The following is a 20062-nucleotide window of genomic DNA, read 5'->3' on the forward strand; positions in this document are numbered from 1 at the left end:
ATTGTTGTTGCTTGCTGTCGTGTTGCTGTTGTTGTTGCACAATATCTGTTATCAATTCAGCTGTGCGCTGCGAGTTGATGCTGTTGGGCACTTAACTCGACGCTTGGCAATTTCCAGTTGATTGGCTGCAGTTCTCGAGATTTTCGATATCGTGTGCGAAAAATTTGCATCTAGACAGTGGCAGGACGCAGGACACACAACACTTATTCCATACACACATAACTGCAAGCTGGCAACAGCCAGAAGCAGCTGTTACCACAGTTTCCATATACTTGACTAGAATCCATCTCCACTCAGCCATTCATAAGTATTCTCTCTGCTCTCCGTTTACTGCAAATCGTGTGCATTTTCCATGCCAAAAGTAAAAATGCAGTTCCGCATAATTTGATGCTTGGCGACTGCCGTTTGGTGTCCTTTTATCTGCTACTGCTTCTGCGGCTAATGGGCCAGCTTCGTTGCCTGGTGCTTGCATCCTTGCTTTACCCGTCTCCTTGCTGGCCGAGCGTCGGGGCTAACGACAATGCCCCGCTGTAATCGTAAGCATTGCTGAATGCAATAGCGATTGCCAGGAGTTTCTCAACTCACGAGTCTTCTCGTTGGGAGCTTCTCTCACTCGTTGCTCACCTCCGTGGTTGTCCTTCGTTTAAATTGCAGTTTTTTATGGCTTGGCAATTAGGGGTAAGCTCTTTGAAATACACACACTCACATACACACTTGCCAGCGAGTAGGTAATGTGCACTCACACAGTTGCAGTTGTGCTCGTTCACGGACTCAGATGTAAGGGTGGTCCAGGAATTTAGCTAAGGGTAGTTCACTATCTGTGTAGCCAGGTTGAAAATAACATAATAGCCATAGTGCATATACACGTACAATATTATCTTGTAGATATATTATATATATATTTATATTGTTACGTTTGATGGCTTTTAAAGAATTTTTGGTCTTTTTGCTCGTCTCTAAGTGTACGTATGCATATTAAGCTGACCGATAGATGATGATCGACGCAAGTTAACAATGAAATTAGGTTCTTATTATTGTTTTTCAAGATATCTTGAGCTCGTCAAGCTCGTCATTTGTTAGTTATACTATTCAAGAATGATCGGTCGGAAAATGAGATTTTCGACACATATAATTTGTTTAATCTTCGGCACGCCGAAAAGTTCACTTTAGCTCCAGTCTGTTGCAGTCTGTTGCTAAGCCTTCCATTTTCTTCACAACTTCAGGTAATACCGTTTTTTACCTATTTTCGAATTTCAGATTAGCTGAGGGGCTTTGAAGATTCATCGCCGAGTGGAACTGCTCTGGTATATTTTTAGTACCTTCAAGTGGAATGCCGTAGGTCTAGACAATATCTTACATTTGTTCCTGAGTTGGTACGCCTTAAGAATAGTATGTTTCCTCTTTTTAGATTTAATACAAACACTGATTTAAGCGCTTAAAGTCAATTAAATATACATTGGAATTACTTGCTATAATTGTTTACTTTAAAGAGTCCTTAGACAGATCAAAGTGCAAATATTAACCTTATTGAGAATAGGGAAATTTGTATTGTGTATTTTATAAAAGTCTGATGAATATTACAGATACATGCATTAATTTTAATCAATCAATATTTTATAATACTCATGCCAAGACTGGTAAACCGGTTTCTAGTTTCTTGTAGTTGTATATTACATAAATATATATCCGTCCTCTTCTAATTTTCATGTTAAACTCGAGTCGAACCTCTGAAAAGGCCAACGTCAAAATATATATTCTGCAAAGTTTTAATAAAAGCCGAGTGCAAAATTTATTATCAACAAACGATTTATTAAATTAGAAAACCTACAATAAAATGCCCGATGCGGGCAACGGTAAATGGTTTCACGTTCTGACCGGTTCCCAGGCCATGGCCATGGCCGAGTGGGTGCCACGGCCGGGCATGGGTCCGGGTCGGAATGCTGCTTCGGACGGGTTGGGCGTTGGTCCATTGTCGAAGTATTTGCGCATTGTGCAGAAAAGTCGTAAAAATTTCTGCTGTCTACGTACAAAGTGAATGGGAAAACCGGATTTTGTGGAAGAACCACCATTGAGAGGATGAGTGCAAGAGAAATGCCAGCAAACAATTCTTGTAAATTTTACGAGCGCAAATATAATTCAAATGGTCATTAATTGCAACAACCACAACAACAACAAATTACATATATATATTAAGAACAGGCCGAGGCAAACAAGAGAAACCAAACTCAAAATGGGTCGCAGACAGCCCTAAAAGTGCTCCATAAAAGAATTGAAGACGCGCCGGCGATTGGCACAAGCGCAACAACAACGACAACAACAGAACACAGAAATAAAAGCGAAACAACAATAGCAAGAGGAATGTAAGCGGCGGGGAAGAGGTTAGGCTATGTACAAGAACGGCGGCAAACGCAAAGCTAAAAGCTCTCTTGCAAAAAAAGCACAAAAACAACGGGCCAAAACAAAGTCAAAGATAACAATGTGGGCATAGCACGTGGCCGGGATTTTATCAGCCGTTGCCGGCGTACAACATAGAAAATTTCCCAATTTCGAATTCGCAATGCACGTAAAGTACCCGTTACCTAAAACGGTTGTTAGTGTAACTGGCATGCAGTTGAACCGAAAAGTCCCAGCCGTGGGACATTTGCTGAGTCGCTGCGCGCATGGATAGCATAGATACTCACACACATTCACGCATGCATACAAACACACACACACACACACACACACACACACTATTGCAGACAGGCAGTCTAGTGGCTCACAGATACGTCGCATTACACACAGATACTCGGCCTGGCCGTGGGGCGATATCTGTGAGATACGCACAGATACAGAACGAGCAAACGCCCGTGTCCGCGTGCGCGTCGCAGCCACAGTCGCCGGCGTCGTCGTCGGCAGAGGCAGCGACCAAGCGGCGCACAAGAAATCGTCGGGCGACGGCTTCAAATGAACGCAAAACGTTGAAAAGCAAACATCCGCCAAAAAAATAAACGTCCCAAAACTGCGGCAGCTAAAAATAAACTTCAAGTACTTTGTTCATTCAATACTTGCTTTGGCTGAAAATTAAACTGTTTTAATAAGTAATCAAAAAGTTTTAAGTTGAAATTCATAAATTCGCAAGTTAAAAATGTGTGTTATATGTATGTGCCAAATTGATGTGAACTATCGAATTGTTTAGTATTTTGTTGGTTTCTTTACCGTTAAAGGCGCTGCACAAAAACTGGTTTGCATTTCACAGCTGCAGCGTGAGTGTAAGAGAGCGAGTGTGTGTGTGTGTGTGCGTGTGTGTGTTTGTATGTATGAATGAGAGATGCATGTGTAACTCGTTCTATGGTGAGCCTCAATTCAGTAATGAGAGTTATTTTTATTACGCGCGTTTTTGTCTGAAGTAAATTAAATCGTTCTGATATTCGATTATTAATTACTGATTTTCGAAAACTGATTAGTGGATTTTAAAACTTCTTGCACTTCTTTCTTTCAGATAGAAGCGTTGCCCTATTTAATTGTAAGCGCCGCCCATAAACACCAAATAACAAATTTGTGCTCGTTTTCAGGTTGTCAGGTGAATGTCGCGTGTCAAGGTCTTATTAAACATGAAAATACTCTTAAAGCATAGCCCCAAAAAGTCGCGTGTCTGTGTGGGTCTCTCGTTTGTCTGTCTGCGTGCCATTGACATTGACTTATGGCTCTCGTTGGGAGAGGGGGCCACGGACAGCTGGCGGCTGAAGACTAACGACGGCTAGGGCTCGAGGTCGACCCTTTGACGGAAACTGTGGTTGAATTTTTGCTTTATGCTTCGTTCCGTTCCGTTTCTCGTTTTCGTTTTCGTCTTCGTATTCGCATTCACTACTGCGATGGCTACGCATTTTTATGGTTTGTTTTGCTTCTGTCCGCCAATTCGTGGCGACGACGTCACACACACACACACACACACACAAACGCACGCACAGAAAGAATGCACGCACACAGACACACATAAAGAGCCCCAAAAAAGCCTACGTGTTGTTTGTACGGCGCGCATGGAAAAGAGCAACAAAGAGAACGAGAAAGGGAAAGAGAGAGAAAGAGAGAGAGACTGAACGGTGAAGACAAAGATGCCATCTGTCTGGATGATAAGTAAGCGCTTAGGCATTGTTGCGGGCCACCAGCTGAATAATTGACTTCGGCGGGGGCTGCGGTAACCTGTCTACAATAAAAAGTAATCTACGACGAATGTCTGCCCCGACTAAGAGAATAAATAAGATGATAATAACAATTATTTCTCATTACACTTTCGCATCACTTTTCCTTTCATTGATTTTCATCATATTTCAAGCCTCAGCTGCGCCTAATTCTGCTCTGACTTTTCTGTTATTGGGGCAGGCTCAGCTCTTTCACCGTTATGTAGTCTGTTTTTTTAGACTTCTTGAAGATCATTTACAAGGTGGTCAGGCGAAGAGCATGCATACATTTGGTGAGTTATTCTTCAATTTGACAATATTATTTATTTTTTATTTCTAATTAACTTGTATATGTTTATGGCTATCAATTGTAGCAAACCATAAAACAGTTGCCTATCTACCTAAAACAAACATATCTGAATATATTATAGCTATTCCACTTTAAAAGATCCCATTTAGTGTTCGTTAAATACTACCACAGTATCTTGCCAATTCCGTAATGCCAAACTGACTGCCCAGTATACTAACACACCTTCTTCCCCATTTTGGCAGAAAAGATTTTCCCACGGCCAATGGGGCGTATGCGCACCAAATCTGCGCGATGCAGACTCGATTGTAAGGTCGGCCAGACTACCATCTGGCTCGTAGATACGTATCATTATATCTCATTTAATTGTAAGATACCCAGCTATTTTGTTTACGGACTGCAGGCAGGCTTCAGTTGATCTTCACACATGTATAAATCAATCAAATGTCAGCCGTCAGAGGTAGAGAGGGGGAACTCGGTGCGAGGCCGGGCCAATCATGCGACACAGCTGAATGGACTTGCTTCGGCGGCAATAAAGTTCAGTTTTACGACTACGAGCGCATAATTACGCACTCTCGCACCTACGAGAGCGCACAGGGGAGGATTTGCGGCACTCCCTTCGCCCTTGGGCCGGCTGGCGGGATGGACAAATGGCAACAGTTCACTAGATTTTTGTGATTTTATTCGCGTTCCCCTGCCAGCGCAGCGCGTACATGTGTGCACATTGTGCAAAAAGGCGAGAAGAGCTGCCCCGTGGCAGCTGCAGGCGTGAAATGTGAGCATCACATACATATGCAACTGCTGCTTATATGTATCCATATATATACGTGTATCTATGACATCGATCGGCTTACAATATGGCGTTCTCTCGCGGTTGTCAGACCCATTTTTCGCAAATTATCAAATGGTAGTTTTGTGCGCGCCTCAGCGTGATTTATGTGGCTCGTGGATGCGAACGCTGCAGCTGGTGGTGGGTGCATAATGAAGCTGTAAGAATGCCCTGTCCACGCCGGAGAATTCACACTCGCAGCAGCAGTGGCTTCCATGTAAGGCTCATGCATGCATACGCCACGTCGCATTTAATTTAAAGCCACGCGCTTAACGTACCACAATGAGGCTACGGAGCCACATACGGCTAGACGGATGAAAATATGGATGTGCGGAGGTGAAGTCCGCTTTCGTTGGGCATTGTCAAATTGTCGAGCTTGACTTCGACCGTCAGCCTTGTATGGATGAACATGTGTATCTGTGGGTAATTGCGACTGTTGCCCACGCGCTGCTTCAAGTGGAAAACTGCTTCCAGACAGAGTGGGGAGAGGTATGGGGAAAGCGGCAAAGGCGTGGCCATGGCGTAAGCGGGGAGTCTTATTTGAACATTCAAATTGCGGCGCAGACAAGAGACAATCATCGTCTCGTTGTCAGCTGCTGCTGTTGTTGCTGCAGTTTTATGGCGCATAAATTGCACACTAATTGTGTCCATTTCAGAGTTTCCACTTGGGGCTTAGCACGGCTGTTGCCTGTACGCCACCGACCGATCCAACCCATTTAACTAAAATACAAATACGGTGGCAAACTCTGGGCGCAAGTGTCATGGCTGTGGCGTGGCGTTCATCTTGAGCTTAGACTGGTGGTGCTCATCCTCAGAGTCAATGCGACGTCTTAGTCGTCGCCCCTCCACCTCCGCGTCTGTCGCCGTCTAAGGACCAACGCCTTATGTTTAGTTTGGGTGTGAAATCTAATTTGAAAAGTTTGTGTAGTCATTTTGATTCTGGCGCGCACTCAGCAGCATATGCTACCCACCGCTTGGGTTGCCTTTTCTAATTTTGTTTGCAAGTCATTGACGCAATATTGCCCAGCATCCAGCACGCACCATGAGTGCAGATGCCTCCCCGACTACAAATGGGACGCGTTGTACTTTCAAGAACCGCAAACACATTTGCCATGCACTCACTGAAGGTTCCAAATTTAAATTATTCTGATATCAAATAGGTTTGATTATGAGTTGTGTCGAGCGGCAGCTGTACTCAGTTATGAGCGCCATTCCTTATGCGGCATTTGATTAGATGATTTGCGAAATTAAACGGAATATCCTTAAACTTTTGATATATTTAACTATTGCCTGATGCTGTTTAAGCTCTGCTGGCAGCTTGTTCTCCGATCTTATTAGTCTAAAAATTGTAAATTCAATACAAACATTTCGCTACGCTTACTTTAGCGCTTGCAGTCAAAGTCAGCCCGAGGTGAAACTAATTTAAAAACTAAATTAAACTTCAATCATCAAGCCATAATCCCCAATGAGTGATAAAAAATGTAAGCGCAGTCTCACTTCAAAAGAAAGCAAAATCCAAATGCAAGAAAATAATTGAGAATTCAAAGTAGAGAGAAAAAACTCATTTGGAAACTACGCCCCAAAGACACACACAGTACAGAGGTAACAAATGCAGAATCAAGCAGCAGTTGCTCCGGGCTTGGGAGACTTTACAATCGATGCGGGCGGGCCGGCGCTTGAAGGGTGTGGCTGCGGTTGGGCTGCCGCCCAGCGAGGAAACAATCAACTGAAAGCGCTGATGGCTTCTATGGGGTAGCACGGCGGTCTAGGGCAGGTGGGAGGCACGGGTAAATTTAAAAGAGGACTGGGCTTGGGGTTGGGTGCTTTGGTATGCTTCAGCTGCCAACAATGGCGCAATGGCGTCTGTAATTTCAAGCAATTGTTTCCCCTCGTTTATGACGTCTTTGTCTGTTGGTTGGACCCTCTGTTTCAGTTTCTGCTGCCCGTCTGAATGGAGCGTGCAAATTTCAAACGTTGTAGCAGCTCCAACGCCTCGCAGCGGTGCTCATGAGTAGCGTTTAGCACCTTGGCAACGCCGGGCAGCCGTTAGCCATAAAGTCACGTACCATTGTGCTATGCGATTTCTGAGGCGAGAGATTTTCGTACAGTGGCCAAACGGATTCCGGCTCCACTTCCATCTGGTTATGTTAGTGACGGCTCCACACGGCTCGTTGCGTTTGCAAATTGTCGCACATTCTTAAAGGTGAGCTTGGCGACAAGAACGTACATCACCAACCCCAACCCCAACCCCAACCCCTACCCTAACTGCAATCCCATGTTGAGGATAAAACCGCCCTTGGCGCTCATTATGTGGGCTCTTCTGCCTATATATATGTCGATTTGTCAGTCCGTTTGCCCGTGAGACCGTCGGTTTGTGCGCCAAATTTTTTTACCGTGAGCGGAGGAGCGTTTTGCATTGGAATTTGCTTTGCCAAATGCCGCCATTTAGGGTTGTGCCAATAAAAAAATGATATTTATGGTTGTAACGGCCGTTTTGTGTGTACGCCTCCCTCTTAGAACCGGCAACCCCCATTATATCGCCTAACCCACGTGGCGGTGGTGTCCCTAAGCAAACAAAAAATCATACACACAGATACATTTACATAGCGCTGTGTACAATGGATAAAAGTCCGACAATGCTTGAACAAATTATATTTTCTCGTAGACGATCATTTCTACTAAATTAAAATATATCCAAGTTTAACACAGTGGTGTGTAGTCATAGTCAGAATGGAAGGCTTAATTAATATAGGTTTTCTTACTTCTAACATTTAATACATTATTTTGTTGATCTTAAAGCAGATCATAGGACACAGGTATCGTTGAGTCGAGCATTATATTTGTTAAATGGGTATTCAAGTTCAAAATCCAATAAATCTGCATTTGTGCTAATGGAAGTATCTATAGACCAATTGACTGTTTAAGAAGTGTTCCACTTAACACTCGGCTTGAAGCTGCTTGTTGCTCTTTTTTGCCCACAGTACTTGGGGGTTGAACGTTTAGCTGAACACAAATGAAATCTCACAAGCATAACGAGCTCGTGACTCTTGGCTGGCAAGGGTTGGGCACAGCCCAAGACTCGACAAACTCTCTTAGAAGTGCCTGACTGTGGCATATACACAGAAAAATATGGCACGTACTCCTCAAGAGCCATAAGTTTACGTTTTATATCGGCCAAACTGTGCAATATTATAAATTTTGAATTTTATCTTAGGCATTAGATTGCCAGAGAGTTTGGCTGGTTGGCTGGCTGGCTGCCTTTCGTCTGCATCGGGTGTGTGTTTGCCATCTTGGATTAAATGGAAGGACGTGCGCGTGAGCCTGAGTCGGAGCTGCGAGTCGAAGCGAGGTTGAGCATGGCTCCGCTTCTGTGTGTTGCTTACAGCCAGTTCCAACAAAGGGTGATTATCGCGATTGGCGAAATAGTTGCGGCATTAGTTGAAGTCTGCCCTCACTGGGAAGAAGGCGAAATTACCAATTCACTGGCACCAACTTGGTAAACTTATTATTGTTAATCTTGCGTTCTATTTTCTTCCACCTGCTAACAGGAACTAGCTAAAACTAGCAAAGCTACGCAAAATGGCGCCACTGGGCTGCAGATGCAAAATCCATGAACCACAGCACGTCCTGTGGGACAAGTGCTAGGTCTTATCTAAATCATATACTAGACTCTTGATACTTATGGTATTGTCAGCAACCACCGAAACGGTCATCAACTGCATTGAAGGACAGGCGGCGGCAAAGGCGCAGGCCGGAAGCGTTTCCTGGTTCTGCTCAGGGGAAAACGCTGGTAAACGAAACACTGCACGACACGGCACAGCACGGCACGACACGGCGCGACACGGACACGAGCCGGTACGAAGAAGGAAACGACAATTACGGGGACTCGACGGTTAGTTTTTCCTGCCGGCGACTCAGTTGCGGCCGTGCAATCGTCGGGTCAACAACGGTAGCTGCCTGCAGCACGAATATTATTATTTGGTTTGAAGAGCGTGCGATGAAAACTGAGGTGTTTATAGCGAAGCACTTATTGTAGAGCCTGTGCAACTTCGTATACGTATACTGAATGTATCCTGAGTGTATCCTATCCGGTATACCTTCAGTATACGTAACACGAGGAAACACCAGCGACGCGGGATGTGTGATATATTTAGATTTCATTGAGTAAACCACCAAATCACTTTGTAAATATTGGAAGAACTGTTAATTTTATATAATAAATGTATTATGTATTTTATATCCGATCAATCTAAACTGGCCGAAAATTAAATTATATTTGTGTTTATGTGATAACCAAACGTCTTTTATTTCATTATCTTGCTTTTTATTCTGCGTGGTTCATGGGTAACACTCTTTAGGCAACCTGTTGCTGTGGCTGTTGATGGACGCCTCTATTCGACGGTAGCCATAGATGACAATGAGAAGCAGCTGACTAGAGCCAGGAGCCATTCCTTAGATACTACAATTATTTTGAATATTTGCTTTTGGGCACAGAGAAAAAATAAAAATATCCTCTAAGTCCATTTATGTTAAATTGTAGCAATTTCAAGCAAAGAGCATTTTTGCCTACCGGACTTAAACTTAGATAAAGTTTAAAAATAAAATAAAGAAAACTTTTTGTTGCCAAAAATGAATTAAGGAATTAATTATTTCTAAGAAATTTACAAATTCATAATAAAAAATATAAAAAAACAATTATATGTAAATTAATCTTCGTTTTATTATTTGGGATATTTATATTGGGATATGGGATATGTACCTTATTGGAGATGGAGGTCATACCATAATACTGTGAAGTATTTTGATAATTCGCTGGGTCCTAGGTGTAACCTTCGGAGGCGCTGATGGGGTCGCTCGGATGCCCCAGCAGCTTGTCGGCGTAGCGGCTGCTATACAAGTTTATCTGATCGCCTACCTTTGTAAAGCGGAGATCGCGTTCGAATATTGACAATTTAAATGATATACGAGAAAATGTGATACAATTCTGATTTGGTGCCTCTGCCTTCAAAAGTAGTTCTTTATCAACGCGTTCATGCATAGCTCTTTCCATTGACCTGCTGCATTTTAGATACATTGACACATCTTCATACTAATTTGTCATTAGCCATTGCTAAAGGGTAATCAAGTGGAAACTTAGCTCTAGTTTTATATCCCATTATTTGTTGTTAAATAGCAAAATCTTTAGAAAATCTGTAATATAACATACAATATATGCAATGCTGAATTTATCTGTTAATTTACTTCCATATTATTATAATTATTTGGAGGTATTATTTACGTATCGAAGCCCATAATAAAATAAAATCAAGCTTGCACAAAATATAGCAGGCAGGCTATTCAGATAATAAAACCCATTCCTTCCAATTTCTAAACATTGTACAGCGCTATAGGCGACAGTTTTTGCAACTCATTCAGCGCCATCTATTGCTTAAGGCCCGCATCTAAAGTTCAATGCGTTTCCATGGACTGCGCAAAATCTCATAAGCGAAGATAGGGGATGAACGTATTCTAATTAGAACGAGAAAAAAATACTGATGATTGATAACCTTAAATTTCAATCAAAATCGTTTGATGATTTAGGTTTGAAGTTAGGAATTGGAAACTGCCGCCTCAGTTACATAAAGATGGTAAGGATTTTTAATTCGAACATAGTTTTAATATTTGACTTTATCCGGATGGATTGGATTAGCGACATTTTGTTGATCGCGTCGACGGCTGAGAAGCCATTGAACCTCAGCAATCGACGCACTTCACAAGGGGAGACACGGTGCAAGAGGAAAAAACCGGCAACGACAGAGACCAGAGATAACGAAACGAGAAACCTACTTGACAACAAACACAAAAACAAAAACAACAACAACAACAACAACAGCAAAAACAGCAAATGAATTTATGAACATGCGGCGCTCCGGTATCGTCTGCCAGACCCGTCAACTTCCCTGTCTCTCTCCTCTACTCCCTCCCCAATGGAATGCAATCGGTTGTCATGGCAACAATGGCCGCGGCGAAGGAGCGCACAAAGAGCAGACCAAGAAAATTTAATTCGGCCATATTTGATTTTGGAAATGCTTAAATTGTTGTTGCTGTCATTGCCATTGCCACGACTTGTCGTTCCTATTCACGTTCTCGCTCTCGCTCTCGCTCTGCTTGTTGCTCTCATTCTCCTTGTTCTGGTTTTTGCTCTTGTCCGGGTCTTCTTGGGGTGGTTTTTAGCTGGTACTCGCAGTGCGATTGCTCGCTCGGCACATTGCTGGGATTTTGACTGATGTCGTATCTGTTTCCATATTCCATTATTTGCATTGAACTAGAACTGTCCCTATCCATATAGACATATATACGTAGGCATATAATTAGACTGGTATAAATAGTATAAATAGAATATGAATATACATATAAATTTCCCCGTTCGCTTGAACTTTTGATGTTATCTCTTGGCTCATAGCTCGAATGCTATCAGCAAGAAGAACACCATCTTCGACGTTTTTTATGATGATGTGTAGTCGGTTTAACGATTGGGCAATTAAGAAACTGTGCGCTAAACACGTCTTTAAAAACAAATAAATCACCTCGACATTGTCTGTCGCCCATTCAGATTTATATCGTAAGGCATAGCGTCTCAAATGCTCACCCATATGTATTTAATATGCAGTGGAGGCTTATGCGCATAAATGGGCATCGATTAACTATAAAATTAACGATTTACGGCCCGATTCTTCAAATTGGAAGCACGTAAGCTTGGCGTTTGGCAAATGGACTCTCCACTGTGTCTGGTCACGAGTGTACAGGGTATAATATGTTGAAATAAAGCAGAGTGCTTTATACCCTTCTAACTGATCGCACGCATCAAAATATAAATACCACCGCAATATTAAGACTGTGCAAAAAGAGAAGCGCAATTGAATTGTTATTTATATCTATTAAATATGTATGTAGGATAAATTGCGCATTTTCTTGTATGTTTACCTATTTGTATAAAAACATATATATATATATTATTTATATATTCAATGTTTACAACAGCACGATTTGATTCGCTGCAGCTTTCTTCGTGCTTGAAATTTCTTATTCTAATTTTTTAAAGAATTGCCTTGCTTATTATCAGTTTAGTTGAACAATTTCACAATATTTTGTTATCTCACTAAATGAAAAATCATATCGGAAGAATCTTGGCATTTTACTTTGTCAGCAATTTTAATGTTTCTTAACATTATAATTAAAGTTGTAGCCTGTTACTAAAACCGTACTTGTGACCAGCCCTATGATATCGAAACAACAACCAGTTTATAAAAATCACTTGTAGGCTTAAGAATACTCTCTATAACAAAGTCATGACACTATTTGTATATCCGCGGCAGTAAAATACGTCAAAGACTTTTATTTGGTCTTAAGCATTTTGCGCTTGTTCCCGGTTTTACCTCACTAAAATTACAGTTTGAAAGCTAAGAATAGTGTTCCAGTCAGGAGTGCTCGACTCATAGATACCCTTTACCCAGCAGCGAGCTGTCATAACACTCATTCCAGCACTATGTGCTGCAGCTATGTTTGTCTTCCCGAAAGCCCGTATTCCTTGACTCTTGAGTAACGGCACAAGGCTGTATCTTTCTAAAGAGTATTTAAAGTGCATACGAAATAAGAAGGTACTTAATAATTTTGATGTTTCTGGCTGTTATGAGCTCAGAGACCTGCATGAGCATATGAAAGTCGATTCTTATCGATTTCGTAGAAACGTGGTGTCTTATCAACAAAACCTTATTTTCCCGTGCAGAAGCAGAAGCAGAGTCTAGATCTGAGATCGACGCACTTGAACTAATGGCAAAAAAACGAACGGGCAGTCAGACAGACGACCATGGCTCAATCAAATCGACTGTTTATCCTTTATGGAGTAGAAAATAACTTGTTCTACATTTAAACACATTTGCACGAAATATTTACACTTTTTTTGTTACCAATTTTCAAGGGGAATAGCGTAGCAACTACTAACAGAAATATTGTAAATTCAAATAAGTTTTTTTTTCATAAATTTTTAAACATTTCGACATTAAGTTACTTTTCCCAAGGGGTTTATAGTAAAGTATACTGAGTTGTCGTGTTTTATATTTGGTCACACTTTTGCTATGGTCCTTACTTTTGCTATGGTTTAACGCCTTCATTATTCGGTTAATTTGCTGTCTTTCAAAGACTCTGTTTTTTTTTTTTCTAATGTAGACTTACCTATGCGTAAAGTATCCATCCGCTAAGTCTGTAAAAAGAGAGGAAAAAGATTAATAAATAAATTATAAAGTATGCATTTATAAAATCCGTCAAAAAATATCGCAATTGGTGCGTATAAATATTCGAATTTGCAAGTAATTTTATGAATTCTTTGGGTCATTTAAGCGTCTCGCCTTTGGTCAATCGAGGCACATTGAACTGCTCAGAAGCTTGTCTCCGAATTGGATGAGCACGACGAGCCAAGAGAGACCATTATTTGCATTACTTTAAGACAAAGATTTTAGACGATTCGTTGTGGAATAACGAGGTGCAAGCCAAAATCGGGGAAATCAAGTCTGCTGAAGTAATTTATGCATTTCTTGTTCAGCTTGAACGTCCACATGGAACTCGTATTAATTCTTAAAAAAAAAAGAAACCCTGACAGATATATGTGTGTATATATAATATATATTGTTAAACGTGCATTAAGGAGGGAGACGGACGATCGCTTGAGCTCGAGTCTGGGGCTGGATTTGTGCTTTGCGACAGGCCACAGAAAATACAATGAAATTGAATTTTTAAATGCATTTGTCGATTGCGAGTGGGATTTTGACTTGGTTGAGGGAGACGGGGGCAGACACAGAGACAAGGGTATGTAAGTGGTCAGATAGTCGATTCCCGGGCATGCAACTGCAATAAATAACAAGCCAACTGACAGGCATCATTTTGAATTCCTGCGGACGACCTTCTGTCAGAAGACATCAGCAAGTGTCTGGATGCGTCATGAATAATATACGATATATGCATGAATATGCAAAGCTATATAGATATGTGTAGATACATAAACATATTTACACATATATACGTGAGTTTGAATGTGCACACATATGTGCGGCATTTGAGAATTTCACTCTGATAGCTCGTATGCGCAAGTCTTTTAATAGCCAACCGGCCCACGTTCTGTAGCAGAAATCCATCGTGCCTCATTTGGCGACCTCGAAATCATAATTCAGCGTTTAATGTTCCTTTAAAGACCATTAAGTCAGCCCTTAAGGCAACTATGTGCCTCTTTAGAAGGGCCAGGGACAACCACTTTTTCCCGAGCATTCAGTGTGCAATTAAAATTTATAATTGCAACTCTTTGACGAGCGGCGCACGGAGAGGAAACTAGTCAAGACAAAACAGCCCAAGAAATTTTTCGCCTTTTGACGATTTTTTAGATTTTCACTTTATTTGCGAGACTACACAAAAACAACATCTCCTGCAGTAAAATGAACGGCAAGCGACCATTAAAACTAATTTATGATCTTTAAAGGCGAAAGCGAGAGTTCCGCATACATTTAGATGTAAGGACAGAGGCGGTTCGAGTTCGTGCCTGGGCCTGGCATTTGGTTAAGGGAAACATATGCAATAGTTACGGTTGGAAGCGGCAGACTGCCAAGAGGAAGGATTAATATTTTAATAGGGCAATTTTCTGGTCGATAGCTGAATTTTGCAACAAATTGTTTTACGATCACACAATGTCTTACGCGTGGCGTACGCATTCTTCTTAGTTGAAAATATACTTGCAACTAAACTCAGAAGTTACAAAAGGCTATGTGTTTTTGTTTTATAAATTTAAAGAACTTTTTTGCTGCCTCAACATTGTTTAAGATACTGTATTGTGTCTCATAAAATATACGATATAATTAAAAGCCTTAAATGATTTTTTCTATTGAAGAAATTTATGTATTGTATTATGAGTTCAACAGCTGACAGGTTTTACTGGTTGAGCGAGAAGTTGCTAAATGCTAAAAACAATGCTAAAGTATAAAAGCGACCAACTGATTCCAGGCGAGTCCAAGGGAATGCGAAAGGTGTCAAATATCCCCATATATGTATGTTAGGTCATATCTATTCAAGCTCATAATATGCAATAATATTAATAATCAAAATGATACTTATTCTAGATGATGATTGGATATATAAAGTGTTAACAATGCCGACCACAGTGAAGCGCCTAAAATGGAGTCAAATGAACTCATTTCGTATGATTTGCATGCAAAATGTCTAAACACGCAAAACAAAAGCCATCAAAAAGATGTGACATTAATGCAAATTCGGTAATGGCGTATAAAATGTCGTGAGCTAGTCTTAGCATTCTTAGGTGAGTGCTTTCGAGGACCAGTTGCTGATCCGGTCTGGAGATCAAAATGCAAGCGAGTACCACTACAGCTAAAAGCAACTGCATCTAGACATAATTGGATAAGAGCAAGAGACCTTTTAATCTCCATATGGTAAGAGATCCCCCCGGCGACTGGCTGCCATTTATGAGCGGACTGTAAGCGCCTAAATTAAACATTTAAATGCGCCATTAATTGCGCGGTAAGTGTGCCAGATGCACATGCTCATGCCGGGATAGTAGCTCTGTGGGCAAAAGAGAGATGCAAAGAAGGTACAACAGAGACGGCGACTGCGACTGCCTTTTCCTCGCACTGACAGCGCACTGCCAGGCAAACAAAACAAACAAATTCCATTATTTAAGTGCTCAGCGGTGCATTCGTTAGCCACAGTTTCGATTCCCATTCTCATTTCCCGCTGCCCTAACCCACTGGCTTTTACGAGCGTTCGAGTCTTCTTCCATTAAGGAGCGCCGGGTTTGAGGTCTGCCAATCCGATACTTTCCCGTCCCAGTTGCGCTCCTTGCCGGCGCTGGCACGGACAGGTCCCGCAACTGAAGCTTTAGGCACATTAACTTTGTGTTTTTAATGCACAGAATTATAAGCAATACAATCGACGTTTTACGATATTTAAGTTGACAGTTTTCGGCTTAAATTCTGTCGTTCTTTTTGTTTTTGATGCTCCCTGCCCTGAGCTTTCAACGTCCTGCCGCATATTGACACCTATTCTGGTATTTTCTCTGTTATAAGGAAGTTTTCTTTGGTATACTTTAAGCAAATAATCAAATAAAATTAAAACAAGATGCTCCAATCCGGAGTGCATGTTTGTATAACATGCGAACTTTCCGTATAAAAACAGCTTTAGCTGCTGTTGTGCCTCTTCTTCTCCTAGACTAAAGGAAAATGTTTTCTTGAAATACTTCGTTGTATATTGTATGATTCTTTCAATAAAATTTCAGGGCACGAATGCTCTTTAATATGTATAAATACCAAATTTCAAGGCAAAAGTTTAAAAAAGTGTTTTTACAATCTAAAAAGCTAAATATTTTGAAACTGTATCTACTATACAAATTTAATGCTTACGGTTTTGGAGATAGAATTATTGATTGCCGTAGAAATTGTTAATCTCTGCCTCTTATTATTTTAGAGATCGAAGCTTTAATCAAGACGGAAGAACCCACAGATAGATGGACATGGAGAGAGACTGTTTTTTTGCCATAACCCGATATTACCACTAGTTAAAATATGCGTACATAGACCGAAAAATGTACAATCAGATATATCAAAGGTATTCAACTTTGTTTCAAGTCAAAATATTATTCCTATGGTCATAGAATATTGAAACATTTATATTTACACCAACAAGCTAAGGTTATTTTAATCTTATTCAATCTCTTAAGAGAAATTTGAAGCCGTTTAGCAAAACATAATAATAAAACTCTTTCAGAAATTTAAACAATTTGAAATGGGATAGCAGGGTGGAACTATGTGGGCGGGCAACAGCTGGACAGTGAATGAAAACCCAAACAAAGGCCGCAATTAACATTAAATCCTTCGCGAGGGTATGTACTGGTCCAGGCTTGGGCGTGGGCCTGGAAGCGGAAATGTTTAAGGTTAAGGGAAGTCTTCGACGGTGTGCCTCGACAACAATGTGCTTGTATATGAGCCTATGTGTAATTCGGACTTGACTTAAATTTAAGAAAACACAAAATGCCTCTTCTCATGTTGGCTGGCAAACAATTTCACATAACTTTGCATCAAAATACAACCGCCAATATGTACAAATGCACAGAAGGGAGCATCGGGCGCAAGGTAATGGGCAGGCGCAGGAGTGGGGCTAGAAGCCCTGCCCAAACTTTTGCTTAGCTCTCATTTCTTTTTGGCAAACACGAAAATGTATTCCAGACACGCATCGGGCCATTTTGCAAACGTGCCACCGAGTGAGTCTCGAGCTAAGAGGGGTGGCGGTCGAGGACGCGCCCATCAACTGGCTTCGCATCCGCCCACACAGTCATCTGCTCGATGAAATTTTCTGCCTTATGCGCCCCGGTAGCAAATCACAAAAAAGGGCAAGGGCAAACTTTTTGCAAACATAAGTAAAGTTTGAATTTGGCAAACATAAATTATTTGGTTATATTGCGAGGCCCACGCGATGGCGAATGGATCCCCACGGCCTTGCCATAGTTTTTCATTTTTTCGTACATTTTATAATCGCTAGCAAAAATGTATGAAAGAAGTAAATAAATAAAAAACTCTCACAGCTTGGGAGCTGCTCCCCAATTGGGTGTGGCACTGTCCCCCATGGCCCCCACCTCCCCTGCTCATCCTTAAGGCCATGCCATTTGCCTGTCTCCTGTTTCATTTCGCCTCGTAGCTCGTCGTTTGCCATTTTCCCTATACCGAGCATGGGGCGAAACTTTTCCTGTTATTGCATTTGTTGCTCTTGCTGTTGCTTTTGCAGCCTGGCTACAGATACTTTGTGCTTGTAACTTATGGATACGACAGCAGCAGACGGAGCAGAAGCACCAGCAAGGTGTGCAAATTGCCAGAAAAACAGAAGGCGGACAGCAAGGAGGACGTCCACCTTGAAAGTTGTGGTGTAATTTGTATCTAATCTTGCCTCATGTTTATATAAAAGCAACGACGACCTGGAGGAAAAACTTCAGCAGCAGCGCACACACTCATACACTCACACACACACATACACACTGGCAATTTGTGCAATATGACACTATCAAGGATGCCCTCATCCTTCTTGTCATGATTCGTCCTGTTCCGTGCAGTCCTCGTCTGCGTGGCATTATTCAAACTTAAAGCAACATATATGCGAGTGTACTAGTATACTATACATATACTTATATGTACGTATCGTATATAAATGGGGACTGCTGTGAGATGCTGATGCTAGATGAGGCCCCTTTGCCGGTTTTGGAATTTTAATAAAATTGCTCAATTTCGCAAAAAACATAGATACTTTTCATGCAATTTATGATGATGGCAGATGTGTTAGCAACGAAAACAAAACAAAGAATCTACAGTGGGTGAGAACATGGACAGTTAAAGACAATGGAGATATTCGTAATGCATTTCGAACAACTATTTGGAAATGTTGCTATTAATTTTCTATTATTTTACATTTAACTAACAAATTTAAGGAAAGCCCAGTAGGTTGCTTTATATTGACATCTTTATTAAAAATAAATTTGATCTGTGGACAGGCTTTCAATAAGTCAAATATGATATATATTTACCAAAATATAAAAATCTGTTTCTCTGCTGTCATTTTTGTTTCTTCCGGCCATCTGGCAACGCTGCATTGCCTATAGCCACCACCCCCAAAAGTAAAGACAGAGAAAAAACAGTACTCCACATAAGACGTGTCCATGCCCTGGCTTATTTATTAATGAAATCAACTACAAATCGACACGCAACTCCCAGGTCGAGCCACGGGAATGGGTACCGAGAAAAGCCAGCTTAATTTTACCCAATTGATCAATTTACTTTCATGGCCTCCTGCACCCGCTTCATCTTGGTTGCATATGCAGATGGACGCCGTTGTCGTTGATTGGCCACAAAATCGAAAGCCTATAATATGTATTAGTGATAATGATAATCAAGCAAGTGAAAGTCAGCAGGAGCAAAAGGCTCGTGGACTTAATGTAATTGCATGAGGACTTGCCTAGCCGCGGTCGCCCCAACTTTCCATTAAGGACTCATTGGCGCTGAATTGTAAGACCATTAATTGAACTTGGAGCGACCGCCCGCATTTCTAATTACAAAAATAAATTGTTCTTCGAATAGAGCCGCGTAGGCGCCTTGAGAGATGTACGTAATTTCCTGTAACTCGCATGATTTGATGACCAATTTTTACTATGATTATAGCTCGCAGCGAGGCGTGAGTGGTCTGTACAACTCCGTAGGTATACCTGTGTCGCCAGAGTCTAATGAAAGCATTCGGGCATCAGGTGCCCAGCCGCGAAGGGGTTAGGGTTAAATCTAGGAAAACGTACCCTTGCGAGCGTAAAATTCTTGTAGAAAAAACACAAAATTTGCACGGTTCAGCAAAAAACTCGCATCTTTTTTATGGAATGCGGCATAAACGGATTTATATTGCTGTCAAACAGGCAGCTGAGACGCATTGTCTCTGGGTCAAAGCTAGATATTGCGTTTTCAACGATTTCTATGGAAGCGAAACTGCGTCGTCGTCCTCGTCGCGGTTACCTCTCGTCAGGTTACAGGCGCGTCAGCATCTCACAAAGGGTTGTAGGGATTTCGGTGACAATTGTTGCAATTTCATTGGACAGAATCATAAAAAAATACAGGTACACGCACGCTCAGAGTCTATAGTCTGCAAATCGGTAAGGACACGGCCGTAAATCAAGGACTGCTCACTGGAAAAGTGAAAGTGGCGGACGGG

General features: G+C 41.5%; 1 protein-coding gene across 9 annotated transcripts in view; it reads right to left on the reverse strand.

Annotated features, from left to right (window-relative positions):
- Positions 1-20062, reverse strand: part of LOC115764851 — a 119568-nt gene that overhangs the window by 22577 nt on the left and 76929 nt on the right. For 8 of the 9 annotated variants that reach the window (XR_004018053.1, XR_004018052.1, XM_030708101.1 and 5 more), the window contains one exon: positions 13508-13535. Coding sequence is in view for 7 of the 9 variants with exons in the window: in XM_030708101.1 (XP_030563961.1) it covers positions 13508-13535 (28 nt within the window). In the remaining 2 variants the exon portion in view is untranslated. Of the gene's footprint in view, positions 1-10427; positions 10487-13507; positions 13536-20062 lie in introns of those variants that run through there. The other variant, XM_030708109.1, reaches the window with a different exon arrangement.

The sequence above is a fragment of the Drosophila novamexicana genome, unplaced genomic scaffold, assembly GCF_003285875.2.
Source record: "Drosophila novamexicana strain 15010-1031.04,08,12 unplaced genomic scaffold, DnovRS2.1 tig00000877-arrow-arrow-pilon, whole genome shotgun sequence".
In the NCBI taxonomy this organism is placed as follows: Eukaryota; Metazoa; Arthropoda; class Insecta; order Diptera; family Drosophilidae; genus Drosophila; species Drosophila novamexicana.